Here is an 18,801-nt window from a genome sequence, read left to right as displayed (position 1 = left end):
TCTCATCTCCGGAATCAACCATGTGAACCTTCTCTGAACTGCCTCCAAAGCAAATATATCCTGTCGTAAATATGGAAACCAAAACTGCACGCAGTATTCCAGGTGTGGCCTCACCAATACCCTGTATAGCTGTAGCAAGACCTCCCTGCTTTTATACTCCATCCCCTTTGCAATAAAGGCCAAGATTCCATTGAACTTCCTGATCACTTGCTGTATCTGCATACTATCCTTTTGTGTTTCATGCACAAGTACCCCCAGGTCCTGCTGTACTGCAGCACTTTGCAATCCTTCTCCATTTAAATAATAACTTGCTCTTTGATTTTTTTCTGTCCAAGTGCATGACCTCACACTTTCCAACATTATACTCCATCTGCCAAATTTTTGCCCACTCACTTAGCCTGTCTATGTCCTTTTCCAGATTTTTTTGTGTCCTCCACACACATTGCTTTTTTTTCTTAAAACCTTTGCCTTATGCCCATTCACTACCTTCCTACTTACCCACCAATCATTCATTTTGAAGCAGTTTACTGGTCTAGCCATGGAGTTCTCCGTATTCGCTAGATAAGGTCAGTTTAAGAGGTTTGGGAGTCCCCTGCAAGAACCACTGTAGACGGTCAGAATCAAGCACTGATATATTGAGCTGTTATTCAAAAATTAATATGCAAAATGGAGCAAATTCCCTTACCCTGTTTAGGAATTTATTTTTGTAACGTAACACGCAAGGTAGGAGTTCCCAATTATATTCAAACAAGTCCATTTGCATCAAGTCCACTGATCTTACCAAAGTTGTGAAACATGATCCCATTCTTGACTTTTATTGGGTCAACAACAAAAATTGAACAATGTTTCACTGAAAGAACAGTTTCCAAGTTTCACTCTGCTCCAAGTTTTAATGTATGACAGGACTAACATGAATATACAGCAACAACTTGCATTTATATTGCACCCTTAACATAATAAAACGTCCCAAGGCGATTCACGAGACATTATCAAACAAAATTTGTCACCGAGCCATGTGGGATATTAGGACAGGTGACGAAAAGCTTGGTCAAAGTGGTAGGTTTTAATGGAGGAACAAGGGGGTAGAGAAGCAGAGAGGTTTAGCAATGGAATTTCAGAGTTAGGACCTAGGCAGCTGAAGGCACGGCCATCATTGGTGGAGCGATAAAAATCAGCGATGCGCAGAAGGCCAAAATTGGAGGAGCGTAGAGAACTGAAGGTTGTAAGGCTGGAGGAGGTTACAGAGATGGGGAGGGGCAAGACCATTAAGGGAATTGAAAACAAAGATGAAAACTTGAAATAGAGGCATTGCTGGACTGGGAGTCAATGTAGGTCAATGGGCACAGGGCCGATGGGTGAATGGAACTTAGTGCGAGTTAGGATACGGGTAGCATAGTTTTCAATGAGTTCAAACTGATGAAGGGTGAAGAATGGGAGGCTGGCTAGGCGAGCATTAGAATACTCGAGTCTGGAAGTAAAAAAGGCATGGATAAGGGTTTCAGCAGCAGATGAGCTGAGGCACAGGCGGATGATATGGAGATGGAAGTATCCTGTCTTGGTGATGGTGTGGATATGTGGACGGAAGCTCATCTCTGGGTCAGATACAACAGCAAGTTTGCAAACGGTATGGTTCAGCCTCAGACAGTGGCCAGGGAGAGGGATGGAATCAGTGTCTAGGGAATGGAGTTTGTGGTGAGGACTAAATACAATGGCTTCAGTCTTCCCAATATTTAGTTGGAGGAAATTTCTGCTCATCCAGTATAAGCAGTGTGACAAATCAGACAGTTGAGGGAGAGACAGAGAGGTGGTGGTGGTGAGGTAGAGCTGGGTGTCGTCAGCATACATGTGGAACCTGATTTGTTTTTGCTTCTGGGAGGAGGCCAAGGATAGACCCTTGGGGACTCCAGAGCTAATGGTGCGGGAGTAGGACGAGAAACCATGCAGATGATTCTCTGGTCACGACTGGATGGATAAGAAAGGAACCAGGTGAGGGCAGTACCACCCAATTGGTCGACAGAGGAGCGGCGTTGGAGGAGGATGGTGTGGTCAACCGTGTCAAAGGCTGCAGACAGGTCGAAAAGGATAGGGAGGAATAGTTTACCATGGTCACCGTTACATAGGATGTCATTGTGACTGAGGGCAGTTTCAGTACTGTAGCAGGGGTGGAAACCTGATTGGAGGAATTCATACTTGAAATTGCAGAAAAGATGGACATGGATTGGGGAGGCAATAACCAGTTCAAGGACTTGAGGAAAGGGAGACTGGAGATGAGGAGATAGTTTGCATGGACAGAGGAGTCCAGGTTTTTTTATTTTGAGGGGTGATGACGGCAGATTTGAAGGGGAGAGGGACAGTACCCGAGGAGAGGAAACCTTTAACAATATCCGTTAACGGGGGGGGGAGGCAGGAAGGGAGGTTAGATGGTCAGCAGTCTGGTGGGAATGGGATCGAAAGAGCAGGAGATGGGTCCCATGGACAAAATTAGCTCAGGAAGGGCATGAGGCAAAATAGGAAATAAATTGGAGAAGGATGAAAGTTCAGGGCTAGAGTGGGGGGAGGGGGAACATTAGAGGAAGTTTGGCACAGTAGGCTAGGGGAAGGAAGCGAATTGGCAGAGGCAACTGAATGAATGGTTTCAATCTTAGTGACAAAGAAGTCCATGGGCGAGGGTGGAGGAGGCAGGGGGGAGGGTTTAAAAAGATGGTTTCTAATAGAAGCCGGGGGTTAATATTTGGATTCCAGGAATAGTGAGCAATTTTGGCAGAGGGGACCAGGACCAGATCGTGATTTATGTGCACTAGCCAGTTATCCACCATAAACGTTCAAATCTGCATCCATTGGGCTTAAGGTTGCGGAGATGAGGGCTATATCGAGGGAACGACCAGATTGAGAGAGAGTAATAGATTTGATGGGAACAATGTATAAAAGGTAAAGGTGAGGACGTGATTAAGCAGATCGGTAGCTGCAGAAATGCTATGATGAAAGGAGGGCCAAAGGCTGGACAGTTTGGAATTTGAAAATGGTGTTAAGTTGGGGGAAGAGATTTTTCGAGGGGCGGACCCTGAGGAAGTGGGGTTGGGAAAGGGGAATAAAAGTAAGTGATCAGAGATGGCCTTATCTGTGATTGCCAGGATGGGAGTACATCATCAGAATTAGGAACGGGAGTAGGCCATCTAGCCCCTCGAGCCTGCTCCGCCATTCAACAAGATCATGGCTGATCTGGCCGTGGACTCAGCTCCACTTACCCGCCCGCTCCCCATAACCCTTAATTCCCTTATTGGTTAAAAATCTATCTATCTGTGACTTGAATACATTCAATGAGCTAGCCTCAACTGCTTCCTTGGGCAGAGAATTCCACAGATTCACAACCCTCTGGGAGAAGAAATTCCTTCTTAACTCGGTTTTAAATTGGCTCCCCCGTATTTTGAGGCTGTGCCCCCTAGTTCTAGTCTCCCCGACCAGTGGAAACAACCTCTCTGCCTCTATCTTGTCTATCCCTTTCATTATTTTAAATGTTTCTATAAGATCACCTCTCATCCTTCTGAACTCCAACGAGTAAAGATCCAGTCTACTCAATCTATCATCATAAGGTAACCCCCTCATCTCCGGAATCAGTCTCGTGAATCGTCTCTGTACCCCCTCCAAAGCTAGTTTATCCTTCCTTAAGTAGGGTGACCAAAACTGTACGCAGTACTCCAGGTGCGGCCTCACCAATACCCTATACAGTTGCAGCAGGACCTCCCTGCTTTTGTACTCCATCCCTCTTGCAATGAAGGCCAACATTCCATTCGCCTTCCTGATTACTTGCTGCACCTGCAAACTAACTTTTGGGGATTCATGCACAAGGACCTCCAGGTCCCTCTGCACAGCAGCATGTTGTAATTTCTCCCCATTCAAATAATATTTCCTTTTACTGTTTTTTTCCCCAAGGTGGATGACCTCACACTTTCCGACATTGTATTCTATCTGCCAAACCTCAGCTCATTCGCTTAACCTATCTAAATCTCTTTGCAGCCTCTCTGTGTCCTTGACACAACCCGCTTTCCCACTAATCTTTGTGTCTTCTGCAAATTTTGTTACACTACACTTTGTCCCCTCTTCCAGGTCATCTATGTATATTGTAAACAGTTGTGGTCCCAGCACCGATCCCTGTGGCACACCACTAACCACCGATTTCCAACCCGAAAAGGACCCATTTATCCCGACTCTCTGCTTTCTGTTAGCCAGCCAATTCTCTATCCATGCTAATACATTTCCTCTGACTCCGCGTACCTTTATCTTCTGCAGTAACCTTTTGTGTGGCACCTTATCGAATGCCTTTTGGAAATCTAAATACACCACATCCATCGGTACACCTCTATCCACCATGCTCGTTATATCCTCAAAGAATTCCAGTAAATTAGTTAAACATGATTTCCCCTTCATGAATCCATGCTGCGTCTGCTTGATTGCACTATTCCAATCTAGATGTCCTGCTATTTCTTCCTTAATAGTTTCAAGCATTTTCCCCACTACAGATGTTAAACTAACCGGCCTATAGTAGAGAGGGAAGGTCGAGTGGGTGACGTGAATATGGACAGGGGAGTTTATTTGGGAAGGATAGATTGAGAGGAAAGGAGGTCAGTGAACTCTGAGGAAAGAGGGCATGATGAGTTGAGGTCGAGGTTGAAATCACCGAGAATTAGAATTCAGTTGGTGCAGAGGCTGAGGGAGGAAAGTGAGGGATATCTCGGTGAGAAACTTTGCATGGTATGTGGGTGGGCGGTAAAGAATGAAGATTTAAAGGAGAGGTGAGGAGGTGGAACAAGGCGTGATTTTCAAAAGGAGAAGGTGCCAGAGGAATATGGGGACAGACCAAGATGTGATTGGTGAGAAGCGCCACTCCGCCATCTCAGCAGTCTAGGCGGGGCAAGTGGTGGAAGGAATAGCCAGGCGGGGAGGCTTCATTAAGGGGGAAGATGACATCCCCCATTAACAAGGTTTCCATCAAGGCTATGATGTCGATGCAATCATCCACAATAAGCTCATGGATGGCAGGGGTCTTGTTCACGTGAATAAGCATTTTGGAGGGAGATGAAGTGATGGGAGGTAATAGCTGATCTGCTGGCAAAGTGCACAGGGTCAAAATTGGGATGGGCGAGTGGGACAGGAAGGAGATTGGCAAGATTAACCCCCAGCGGAAGGTCGGCGAGCGAGTAGGATGGGGCAGTTGGGGGAAAAGTTTGGCTTAGTGAGCTAGGGGTAAGAGGCAGAGGCAGCTGAATTGATGGTTTCAATTGAGGGCCTCAATTGTGCCCTTTCGAGGAAGCAGAGGGAAGCTGTGGCCTTTTCTCCAAGGGAGTCAAGCTGGGACAGCAGCAGGAGAGTAGAAAGATAGAGAAGTACTGAAGGGGCAAAGTACCCAAGCGAGAAGAAATGAAAGGAGGCATGATAGCAGGAGAGAGGAGGGGCCTAGGAGGAGTAAAGAGAAAAAGGGGGAAATAGAAGCGATCGGCTCAGGTCCAGAGCAGCAGCCAAAATATGAATGGACAGACACACGGAAACTCAAGTTACAAAGCATGATTAGGATAGATATGTCCTGGTAATAAATGGCGACGAGAGAGGAGACAATAGGAGGGTGTGCAGAAAGTTAGTCAGAGGTCCCGTGGTGGGAAAAAGTTGTTGTAGATGAGGTGGAATCAGCTTGGAGCATCGAATAAGTGATGCCCAGGTTCGGAGACAGGTGTGGAGGGTGAGCGAGTCCAGAAGCTACTTGAAGGGTAGAGTATTGGAGGATGCACTGCTGGAAGTAGTTCTGTGGAAATGAAGAGGCAGGAGGTGTGCCTCTTCATTCCGGGGCTGAAAAACATTGGCGAACTTGAAATCCAGAAGCAGCAGAAAAATGGACTACAGTCCAGGAAAGTACATTTCTGTCGAGGTAGCAACATAAAGCTGAGAAACCAGCAGGACAGTCATGAGCTCAGCAGATAACAGCAGCAGTGGGGATGGGCTGTAGACTAGACAAAGTTACGTTAAAACTTAAGCAACTGAATAGATCAGAGTCACAACAGCTGAGTCGTACAGTGTAGTCCAATGGGGAAGCAAAGTCTTGACATCCAGAGAAACCCCACATTTGAGCAAAGATCAAGTGTTCACTGATGAAAACAAAGAACTGCATGGTCAGAGGATGGGCAGTGGACTCAGGTAACTTTAAACTTGCAGCTTGAAATTGTAGTTGGGGCTAAAATGTAGCCACTATGAAGAGCCAGGGAAACTTAAAACAGCACAAGGCAGGAGATTGGGGGAGAAAGGACAAAGGGTGGCAATAGATGGTCAAGGATAGAGTTGCACAGGCCCAAAGCCAAGCACGCAGAATGCCACCATTTGAGTTCAGGCTGCTAACATAGCTGAGGAATTACTAGCTGGACCTGCGACTCGAGTTCCTTCCCAGCTCACTCTGCACACATCTCACTGAAGGTTTGTTTCACTGCGTCAGTAGATGTGTGTATCTGTTATCAGTCTCTTTAACAGTCCTCTTTTTCTTATTTCCCCGTCTTTGCTAATAAAATTGCTCGTTTTGCAAATTTTAATGAAAAAAGTAGACTTTCTTCCAAAGATAAGAAATGTCAATCCTTCCCTCCCATGTCTCTCTTGCTCTGTGCCTTATTGTTTGTCAGTTAAATTGGGCTCAAGTTTCGGCTCGAGTTGCTCCTATTTTTTTGGAGCAACTAGTTTAGAATGGAGTACCTTAGAAATTGCAATTGTCGGCATTTACTTTGCTCCAATTCTAGTGAGTTAGAGTAGTTTGGTTTTAGAACTTGTTTTTTCAAAAGGGGGTGTTACCAACCACTTATGCCTGTTTTGCAAGTTTAGGCAGCGAAAACTTACTCCAAACTAACTTAGAATGGAGTAAGTGTAGATTTTTGTATGCTCAGAAAAATCTTGCCTACACTTTATAAATTAGGCGTAGGGAACAAGAGATGGGGGGGTGGGGGGAAAGGGAAGTTTACAAGCATTAAACACTTCACTTTTACAAATAAAGACCCATCATTAATAATAAATGATCAATAAATAAATCAATAAATCAATCCAAAAAAAATAAAAAAATAAAATATAAATTAAAAAAAATAATAAAAAATCAATCAATAAATAAAAAATTAAAAGTTTTTACTCACCTACTGCAGCACCGGGAGTCCTCCAACAGCCTGCTGGGACGGGGCCCCCCCCAGGAGATGCCGGTCGGGCGGGCCCCGTCGCCAACCAGGACTTAAGGCTGACGCAGAGGACTTTGTGTAGACGCCGCCCCCAGCCCCCAGCGAGATGCCGGGCGGGCCCTGCTGAGGAGTTCGGGCAGGACCTGCCCCCAGGAGATGCCGAGTGGGCCACCGCGGAAGAGGTAAGTACTGTCAGGCCACTCGGCCCGGGATAGGGGCGACGTCCCTTCGACCAGGGATAAGGTCGTCGCCCGGAGACAGGACGCGCTGGGAGGGCCAGGAGCTACTGCACACGCGCGCAGCCTCCACTGTGCATGTGCGCAGCTGCCGGCACAATTTTTGGTGCAGGGCTGTAGCTCTGCCTCCAGCAGCTCCTGCTGCGCCGTGCTGAGCTGGAAACGGCCTTACAGATATCGAAGAATCGTGAGGTAAATATTTGGCACTTTTTCAGTTCTACAAATTAGGCGAGCCTCTCCGATGTGCGCCGTTCTAGCGATGTTCTGAAACTTAGGCCCAAATTTGCCCAGGAGTTGCTCCGTTTTTTTTGGAGCAACTTGATTTTTCTGTAGTATCTTAAAAATCCCCATTCTGCACATTTAATTTGCGCCAGTGTAAGTGAGTTAGTTAGGCTTTGTTTTTAGTTTTTTTTTTCAAGAGGGGGCGTTACCAGCCACATATGCCTGTTTTGGCCATTTGAGCCAGCTTGGACAGCTAATAGTTGCTTCAAACTAACTTAGGCCAGCGTATGTAGCCACTTGTGGCCGCACAGAAAACCCTTGCTGAAGAAATCAGCGCAGGTAGCCAGAGATTAGGGGGGTGGGGGGGGAGGGAAGCAGAGAGGACCTTGCAAAGCACAACAACAACTAATACAGATCTTGTACTGTAACTTTTGCATAATTTACACATTCCATTATTAAAGCTTCATAAAATATGCACTTTAATATCATTTATATCAGAAGACAAAGGATTTCATAAAACCATTTATGAATCAAATATTTTGCTCGTAGGGCTATATTAATGCAAGTTGTTATCTTGTGTCATCACACCATCATGAAGCAAATGATCGTGGGTGGTGCAATGATGGGAGTAATACAACTGGCCTTGTTGTCATTGGGTTAGGGAGCGGAAAATCAACCGGGGTTCCAGCTCCTGGTTGCTATCCATAGAACGTTTCCAGCAGGCTCAATCTGTAGAGGCCAGGTGAAAAGTGGAACAGACTGTGATGTCCCTCGTGGTCACATAGCCTGCCTTGCTCCGATTGTCAAGGCTCTGGCTTACACATGAATGAACGATGGTCATGTGCGCAAGGTACCTGAGGGTGCCCATGCAGTTACTCCCCAATAAGGCACCCGTGGATGCTGATGGAATGTTCCCAACAGGGTATCTACGGGCATCCATGCAGTTGGTCACTAAGTATTGGTGGAATTTAAAAGAAATTGACCCAAGTCATGATTACCACCAAAACAAAAGCCACGACCAGATATTTGCTGGTACTGAGAGACCAAACCTAAGGAAAGTTTTCTCTGGTCATTCTCACCTCTTAACAGCCAGTTGCATTGTGCCATTGACAGAGACATTTTCTAAATCATTTAAAGAAACTCTCCTCCTTTCCACCGCCCGCCCCCCTCCCCAATCAAAAGTCTCCCTGCACCAACCTGTTCCTTGTAGCCCTCAGTTTGGGAAGGCAGCGGCCGGCCTGTGCGGCAGGCCACTCGGCCCAGGATAGGGGTGGGACGCGTTGAGTCCCACGCTGCAGGCACGCATCATCACAATCATGGGAGGAGCTACTGCGCATGCGCGAACGCTCTACTGCGCATGCGGACAACTGCTGGCACTCTTTTAGGCGCAGGGCCCTAGCTCCGCCCCCCCCCCCCCCCCCAATGGACTTGCCACGCCGCGCCAAGCCCCGGGAGAGTCGGCAGAGGGACCAGAATACGGGGATATCTTTTCAGCGCCGTTTTGAGCGCAGGAAGTCGGCGCACCTCATGTAAGAGGGCCAAATTTGGGCCCATTATTCCTTTTGTTCCATCCTCCATGTTTGCTTCACTTGTTACTCCTATGATTTCCATTCTCTCCGAGCAGTGTTCTTTTTTTCTCCAGTGATCTCCAGCTTTGGTATTTTCTCAAGTGAACTCTTCCAGTGCCATTCCTGATCATTACGCATACTGTACTAGATCCGCAAGCTCCTCCGCTCCACGGGCTGCTGGTGATCTGGCCAGCGCTGCTCCACTTCCTGGGTCCCTAAACAGTTGATCAGTTTAAGATGTTTCCCAGCTCCGCAGTTCCCCAAATAACTGATTAGTGTTGTACAGAATGCTCCTTCACTTTCCAGCCTTCTGATGAGATGACCTTTGTGCTGGGAAAAAAAGATTCTCCATAACCCATGGACAGCTGATTAGTGCACATTTAGCAACTAAGCAAGACCGAAAAGATAAATCAGAACTGCAGGATTTGCAGATGCTGTAAGCTAGCTGTGGCATTACGGAAACTACAGAGCACGAGAACATAACATAAGAAATAGGAGCAGGAGTAGGCCATCTGGCCCCTCGAGCCTGCTCCACCATTCAATAAGATCTTGCCCTCTCCCCATAACCCTCGAGTCGCTTATCGTTCAGAAATCTATCTATCTCCACCTTAAATATATTCAATGACCCAACCTTCACGGCTCTGTGGGGTAGAGAATTCCAAAGATTCCTGACCCTTGGAGAAGAAATTCTTCCTCATTTAGCCTATCTATATCCCTTGTAAATTCATTGGGTCCTCCTCACAACTTGCTTTCCCACCTATCTTTGTATCATCAGCAAATTTGGCTACATTACACTCTGTTCCTTCATCCAAGTCATTAATATAGATTGTAAAAAGTTGAGGCCCCAGCACTGATCCCTGTGGCACCCCACTAGTTACAGAGTGCCAACCTGACATGAGTGTGTTTGTGTTTGTGTGTGTGTGTGTGAATTTTTGTGAGAATGTGAGGGACAGATAGATGGAAAATGTCAGTATGAAAATATGCGAGAGGGTTATCCATGTGCAAGAGGACTGAGCATATGCCAGAAAAGGACAGAGTATGGGAGAACGTACAAAAGACGGATTATAAGAGTTGAAGAATATGCAAGAGGATTGTTTTAGAATGTATGTAAGAGAGAGGATTGTCAGTGTAGAGATACAAGAGGATTGTGAATGGGTGGGTAAGGAGAGAAGAACTCTTTGGCTCTTCATTTAGGGTTCTGAAATTCTGTGTGTTGGAATGTTGTTTGTGAGTACAGCATTGGTTTTATGTTAGTGATTTGTATCTACAGTCAGTTTCTATTCCATGCTTTTGATCTTTGGCCTTCAGCAAAGAAAGATAACCAAACTTGGTCAGCAAGAAAACTGCATTTTAATGAAAAGCTTAGTCCTCAATATATTTCTGTTTTGTTAACTTTGTCAGCTGAAACAATTAAATTCCCCAGTATGCGAGTGCAGATTTGGAACCTGCAACGAGGAGCATTGCAGATCTAATGAGGGAATGGATAGGTTGCTGCAGTGCTCTACCTCAGTAAAAACCCAGCCCTATAAGTAGAATCTACTTTTAACCATAGTAAATACACTACCTTGACTTATTTCAGAAGAATTATTAATTGTCATTTATCAAAATAGTTGGGGTGGGTGGGGTGGGGGGGACCTTTTAAAACAGAGGATTAAGAACTATTTTCAGCCAATCTTTAGAGTTTACTAGGTCGCCCACAGGGTCCACACTGCTCGGGGATCACGTCAGGTAAGCAGGTCGGGAGCTGAATGGCCATGGAATCATTACTTGACAGCTGCAAATGTGCTATAAAAGCGCCCATCTCACAACTATTCACTTTCCAAGCTCAGAAGCTGTTACTGCATTTGAAAGAGAGATTCAGCTTTATGCAGGTTGCAAGTATTTGGAGCAAACTCTCCATCCAGTGTCACCTCATTGGAACAATCTCTCTCACCATTGACAGATTGCTTCTGTCATCAAGTTTACCTGCCATCTATTACATCAGAATGGGAACGGTTTACATCGACTCAACCGTAGTCCTCAGCACCAACAATAACCACCTTCTGCGCAGTCAACTGATGCTGCACAGGACAGAGGGCATCAGTACCCGAGCACATTGCTTCACTTCACTTGACGCTGTACATCCTGGCTGCCACATGATGCGCCAGGTTGGCACCACCCCACGCCAACAGTATAAAGCATCCCTACAATGCCCAAGCCATTCCTTTCACACACATCACCATTGCAGGGGGTACCGTTATGTCTTGCTATTCACTGCAACTCACTAAGCCACTCCCAAAGGTTCACATAAATTTCCAAGAATGCACAGTGTTGAAAATACTGTTGGTGCTGTTGGGGAGGAGTTAAACTAATATGGCAGGGGGATGGGAACCAATGCAGGGAGACAGAGGGAAACAAAAAGGAGACAAAAGCAAAAGACAGAAAGGAGATGAGTAAAAGTGGAGGGCAGAGAAACCCAAGGCAAAAAACAAAAAGGGCCACTGATTATAAAGGGGCTGCAGGAGGGGTCAAAACTAAAAATCATTGTTTAAAAACTAGGATTAAAACACTCTACCTAAATGCACGCAGCATTCGAAATAAAGTAAATGAGTTGACGGCACAAATCATTACAATGGGTATGATTTGGTGGCCATTACAGAAACATGGTTGCAGGATGGCCAAGACTGGGAATTAAACATACAGGGGTATCTGACGATTCGGAAAGATAGACAAGAAGGGAAAGGAGGTGGGGTAGCTCTTTAATAAAGGATGATATCAGGGCAGTTGTGAGAGACGATATTGGCTCTAATGAACAAAATGTTGAATCATTATGGGTGGAGATTAGAGATAGTAAAGGGAAAAAGTCACTGGTGGGCGTAGTTTATAGGCCCCCAAATAATAACTTCACGGTGGGGCGGGCAATAATCAAGGGAATAATGGAGGCATGTGAAAAAGGAACGGCAGTAGTCATGGGGGATTTTAACCTACATATCGATTGGTCAACTCAAATCGCACGGGATAGCCTGGAGGAGGAATTCATAGAATGCATACGGGATTGTTTCTTAGAAACAGTATGTTACAGAACCTACAAGGGAGCAAGCTATCTTAGATCTGGTCCTGTGTAATGAGACAGGAAAAATAAATGATTTCCTAGTAAAAGATCCTCTCGGAATGAGTGATCACAGTATGGTTGAATTTGTAATACAGATTGAGGGTGAGGAAGTTGTGTCAGAAATGAGCATACTATGCTTAAACAAAGGGAACTACAGTGGGATGAGGGCAGAGTTGGCTAAAGTAGACTGGAAACACAGACTAAACGGTGGCACAATTGAGGAACAGTGGAGGACTTTTAAGGAGTTCTTTCATAGTGCGCAACAAAAATATATTCCAGTGAAAAAGAAGGGTGGTAAGAGAAGGGATAACCAGCCTTGGATAACCAAGGAAATAAAGGAGAGTATCAAATCAAAGACCAATGTGTATAAGGTGGCCAAGGTTAGTGGGAAACTAGAAGATTGGGAAAATTTTAAACAACAGCAAAGAATGACTAAAAAAGCAATAAAGAAAGGAAAGATAAATTACGATGGTAAACTTGCGCAAAACATAAAAACAGATAGTAAAAGCTTTTACAGATATATAAAACGGAAAAGAGTGACTAAAGTAAATGTTGGTCCCTTAGAAGATGAGAAGGGGGATTTAATAATAGGAAATGTGGAAATGGCTGAGACTTTAAACAATTATTGTTTGGGATGGCGGAAGTTATAGCAGATGCATTCGTTATAATCTACCAAAATTATCTGGACTCTGGGGAGGTACCAGCGGATTGGAAAGCAGCTAATGTAACGCCCCTGTTTTAAAAAAAAAAGGGGCAGACAAAAGGCAGGTAACTATAGGCCGGCTAGTTGAACATCTGTAGTGGGGAAAATGCTTGAAGCTATCATTAAGGAAGAAATAGCGGGACATCTAGATAGGAATAGTGCAATCAAGCAGACGCAGCATGGATTCATGAAGGGGAAATCATGTTTAACTAATTTACTGGAATTCTTTGAGGATATAACGAGCATGGTGGATAGAGGTGTACCGATGGATGTGGTGTATTTAGATTTCCAAAAGGCATTCGATAAGGTTACTGCAGAAGATAGAGGTACGCGGAGTCAGAGGAAATGCATTAGCATGGATAGAGAATTGGCTGGCGAACAGAAAGCATAGAGTCGGGATAAATGGGTCCTTTTTGGGTTGGAAATCGGTGGTTAGAGGTGTGCCACAGGGATCGGTGCTGGGACCACAACTGTTTACAATATACATAGATGACCTGGAAGAGGGGACAGAGTTTAGTGTAACAAAATTTGCAGATGACACAAAGATTAGTGGGAAAGTGGGTTGTGTAGAGGACACAGAGAGGCTGCAAAGAGATTTGGATAGGTTAAGCGAATGGGCTAAGGTTTGGCAGATGGAATACAATGTCGGAAAGTGTGAGGTCATCCACCTTGGGAAAAAAAACAGTAAAAGGGAATATTATTTGAATGGGGAGAAATTACAACATGCTGAGGTGCAGAGGAACCTGGGGGTCCTTGTGCATTAATCCCAAAAAGTTAGTTTGCAGGTGCAGCAGGTAATCAGGAAGGTGAATGGAATGTTGGCCTTATTGCGAGAGGGATGAAGTACAAAAGCAGGGGGGTCCTGCTGCAACTGTATAGGGTATTGGTGAGGCCGCACCTGGAGTACTGTGTGCAGTTTTGGTCACCTTACTTAAGGAAGGATATACTGGCTTTGGAGGGGGTACAGAGACGATTCACTAGGCTGATTCCGGAGATGAGGGGGCTACCTTATGATGATAGATTGAGTAGACTGGGTCTTTACTTGTTGGAGTTCAGAAGGATGAGGGGTGATCTTATAAAAACATTTAAAATAATGAAAGGGATAGACAAGATAGAGGCGGAGAGGTTGTTTCCACTGGTCGGGGAGACTAGAACTAGGGTGCACAGCCTCAAAATAGGGGGGAGCCAATTTAAAACCGAGTTGAGAAGGAATTTCTTCTCCCAGAGGGTTGTGAATCTGTGGAATTCTCTGCCCAAGGAAGCAGTTGAGGCTAGCTCATTGAATGTATTCAAGTCACAGATAGATAGATTTTTAACCAATAAGGGAATTAAGGCTTATGGGGAGCGGGCGGGTAAGTGGAGCTGAGTCCACGGCCAGATCAGCCATGATCTTATTGAATGGCGGAGCAGGCTTGAGGGGCTAGATGGCCTACTCCTGTTCCTAATTCTTATGTTCTTATGTTCTTATAAAGATTTCAATGCTTGACAGCACATTAACCAAAACTTCACATGAACATTGGTTAAAACAGACAAGTGCCTACCCTTGTGTGTTGATAGTTGGTATAATTGGACTAGGATGGGGTCCAGTGTGAGGGGTGGCTAGTGAGATGTGGAAGCGATAATGTAGATGGAGAGGGATGGGTGTTGGTGTGAGTAAGGATGTGCAGGAGTCGGATAGGGAAAGCCGAGTGATGGGAATGTGATGAGTGGCATAGCATGATGAGGTTGAGTGAGGTTTTGCAGTAATGTTTTGTGATCTACTGAGATCATTGAAAGGTTTGTGCCACTGCAGCCTCCTGACTAATTCCCTGCTTGTGTCCTCCTGTGTAATGTGCAACTAGGCTGTCTTGGTGTCCTGGGGAGGTCTCTTCTCCCTGGTTGCTGTGACTCCCTCCATAAGCATACGGAGGGAGAAATGGGAGAGCCTAGATGTAGCTGTGCACCTTTGTGCAGTGCTTGTCAGTGTTTGCAGCACCTCAATGCTCTAGAACACTGGCAGCACAACTGTCAAAATTAATTTGCACACGGTCCCTTTAAGGAAATCGTGTGCAAATTGAAATGACATGTTATCAGACTGGCTTCCTCTAATTAGTCGGCAAATGCGCTGGTCAGGCTTGAGGGGGAAATGATTTTGGACAGCTGGCAGGAGCCAGCAGTGACGCCGGTACCCGCCACCAACGTCACCCACCACGTACCCGCCGAGGTTGTTAAAATCCAGCCCTTTGTATCTGAGACTATTCCAATCGTCTCAAATACAAAGGGGAGCAGGGGAGACTTCTGATGGGAGGAAAAAAAAACAACTCATGGGAGACTATTAATGGGACAGACTAACTTGCGGACCCCTAAGGGACTGCGGACCCCCGGTTCAGAACCCACGCGAAGGTGAAGACCGCAGAAAGACAAATCATCAGCTTTCGTTGTTGAATCACGAGTGGGAGTGAATTTTAATTAGAAGTCTTAGTTGGCAATATTGAGAATCCCTCTAGGGGGTTTGACTATATCGGACACCTGGACTTTTTTTTTAAAGTTCCTCAAATTGTCAATTGTTTGCTATATTCCATGCTGATTTTTTTTAAACATGTATGATTATTGTCTTACTTAAAGCTTGCTATTTGCAATGTAGATAAAAATAATTCTGTAACCTGAACTAAATCTCTCTGTTGCTAGGAGAACAAAAAAAATTCAATACCAGAGTGGAAATAACTATGTTAAGCTTTTTCTTGCGTTTGATTATACCTCAATACCTCAGTCAGGAAGCAAAGGATAAATAATCAGGCTTTCCTTCATATATTAATAACATCACTTTGACTTGATTAAACCCCAGCTCATCTGAATAACCAGAGTTCCTAAAAATATTATTTTTCTGCTCCCAATTTACTTTGAGATTCCTTTTCATTTTGCAAATTGATGAGTTGTAACAAAAATAAATTTAAATTGAAAACAAACAAAGTAGCAACTCATTGAACTAATTGAACAAACCAGAGACAGACACTTGCAAAGCTCTGTTGGTAAAAGATACTATAAAGCCTGAAGAAATTCTAACTATTGTTAATTGTTCCTTCATTGTTGCTGGGTCAAACTCCTGGACCTCCCTATCCAACAGCATTGTGGGAGTGCCTTCACCTCACGGACTGCAGCGGTTCAAGAAGACGGCTCACCACCATCTTCCCGAGGGCAATTAAGGATGGACAATAAATGCTGGCCTTGTCAGTGATGCCCACCTTCCATGTACACATTTTAAAACAAGTTGCATCATTCAGAGGAGATAATTTTATTTCAGGGAGAAGATCTTCACTGGTTGGCCTGTGCCCTGTATGTCGCATGTAGAAAAGCCATTCCATCAGTCGGAAGAGGAACTGTAGAAGGGAATTGCGTTTCCTTAACAAAGATCTTGCGCTCTTCTGAACTCAGGTAGGAATTATATATAATATTTAAAACAATGTCAGATTAATTTTATTACTGATTAATGTCTCAAATGCAATTCATCTACCTTCATTCTTACTGAGGGAAGTTTTATACTTTCACAGTATATTCCCAGAATCGCTTAGTCTCCATCTCTCCAGGTTACCTGGAGTGACAGACACAATGGGATCACTCATGTGTGGTACTGGAGAGGAATGGCATCAGGAAGTAAGTAGGTCAGAATGCACAGCTGGATTCTGTTAAAGAGCAAATTAGAACTCCTGATGGAGAAAAAAAAAATCGGGAAATTATGGCGATACTATACCTGCAATAAGCTGAGCAATACTGCTCTGCTTTTTTAATTACTTCATTTCCATTGTAATAAGAATATCAACATCATTATGTAACTATCCAATAATGCACATTGAAGTCATGTATGGATTGGTTCAAAAGTAGCTTGGAGATAATTCTTGCTGTGTGCTATTTCAAGACCAGCCGCATTTTGATAAATAAAACCCTTCACGCATGAGGACCCTTCACGCATGAGGACCCTCGGTACCAAGGTGTGTAATAGCCAGTCAGTCAAGGAAAAGCACTAAAGCACTACAGAGAGATAGGAAGGGACATGGGACCAAGTTTTGACCCATCTATTGTTATGAAAACTGGTTGGAGCGAAGCCCATATAAATAGCTCAAAGAAAACCTGTTGCAGAAAGTCGTCATGAAAAATTGAGAGAAAAATGCCATTGGGAGCCTGTCTGCACAATTTAAATCAAGCTGACCCTAGAAGATTTGTCGAGGTCAGTGCTAAGTCAGGCGTGTGGGTGGAAGCCTCACTTGCTCTAATTCCGATCACAATCCCACTAAAGAGGAAAATCCTACCCTGGAACACTCACTAGAAAGAGAGCTTTCACAGAAACATATTTGAATGTAAATACATTATATTCGGGAAAGCAATGACGAAGTGGATTTCTCTCTTTTTGTGTGTGTGTGGGTCAGTTTGATCGAGTTCTTCAATAAGATGCAAAAATGGGCAGACATGGCAAATCTGTCCCAAGAATTCAGGGAACGGACCGAAAAACTGGAAAGGAACTTCACCGTTTCGGCTGTCATCTTCAAGAAGTGCGAGCCTATTTTTCGTGACCTTTTTAAGGATCCTCAAGAAGAACAACCACCACGACACCACAGGGGCCGGAAACAGAGGTAAGACCTGAAATAGTAAAAAGAATGTTGTACAGTCTATCCAGAACAGGTAGCGATTTGTGGAATAATTTAAACGTGTAGTTTTAATTGGCCATGATACAAATTTGCACAAAGCTGCCTTTGCTTCAATTAAGTTAGCAGTGCAAAAGGTTTCCTCTAGGTAAATAGTACATTTTACAAATGGTCAGTGAGTTGCTTTCTATTTAATTGCTGTAATATCTGCTCATATTCAATATGGCAGCTGTTCAGTGTAATTATCTTAGTTAACTTCCATTCAAAAGACTTTGAATAATTGGTATATTTGGAATTACCATCTAAAAACATAACTACCATGTATTTTTGAGTACAGTTTAGCTTTTTAATCTTAAGCATGGAATTGAGATAAATGTATCAGATTATTAAGGGATGGGCACACCCAATTTTGTTGGAGCAATATCCTGAAACTCTGGAGCAAAACAAAATATGTTTCTCTGTCTTGACCAGTGGTTCTCTATGTCTGTAGGTCATGGTTCTGTCTGACTTTTTGTACGTATCCATAACTCTCTGGCTATCCCTATATAAAAGTCTTTTTGTCTTTCTGTCCCCCTCTCTTTATCCCCTTGTTTATCTGTGGCTCTGTCCATCTATCCCTATGCGTGTCTGTGGTGGTTCTCCCCTTTTATTTCCAAAAGATATCCAGGTTTTACGAACAAATATTCCTCTTGGCTTATTAACATAAAAAGGTTTACAATCTGCTAGGTCTTGGTTACATTAGGAACAAACTAAATGGTTCAGAACTAAGAGTCAATGATTCATAGCAGACCCACTCTGGTCATTAGGATTTAAATTTCTATCAATTAGATATGCACAGAAACCACAGTACAACAGATGCAGACTTTGAATTGAAAGTGATCTGGCAAAGATCTACATGGTATTTAAGTGATAATTTTCTCCGCCAGTCAGAAACGGTTCCTGTGCTGCTTTATTTAAAATTGCTTAAAACATTTTGAACTCTCTAGTAATTTGAATTGAGTAAAAGAATGACTTTGAGTCAACAGTAAACTGTATACACAAAACAGATGAAATAAAACAGAAAATGCTGGAAATTCACAGCAGGTCTGTCAGCATCTATAAAGAGAAAAGACAGGTTACAATGTTTTTGGGTGACAGTTCTTTCTAATTACAAAGCGTTGAATAGTATTGAC

The 18,801-nt window shown here is 44.1% G+C and overlaps 1 protein-coding gene across 4 annotated transcripts in view; it reads left to right on the top strand.

Moving 5' to 3' along the window:
• The window catches only part of rbl2 (retinoblastoma-like 2 (p130)), a 210,997-nt gene that overhangs the window by 6,907 nt on the left and 185,289 nt on the right, over positions 1–18,801 (top strand). For 3 of the 4 annotated variants that reach the window (XM_070898000.1, XM_070897999.1, XM_070898003.1), the window contains exons 2-3: positions 16,294–16,424; positions 17,414–17,617. In XM_070898000.1, coding sequence (XP_070754101.1) covers positions 16,294–16,424; positions 17,414–17,617 — 335 coding nt within the window. Of the gene's footprint in view, positions 1–16,293; positions 16,425–17,413; positions 17,618–18,801 lie in introns of those variants that run through there. The other variant, XM_070898001.1, reaches the window with a different exon arrangement.

Source organism: Pristiophorus japonicus, chromosome 13 (genome assembly GCF_044704955.1).
Source record: "Pristiophorus japonicus isolate sPriJap1 chromosome 13, sPriJap1.hap1, whole genome shotgun sequence".
NCBI lineage: Eukaryota > Metazoa > Chordata > Chondrichthyes > Pristiophoridae > Pristiophorus > Pristiophorus japonicus.
This window is presented reverse-complemented; position numbering and strand designations above follow the sequence as displayed.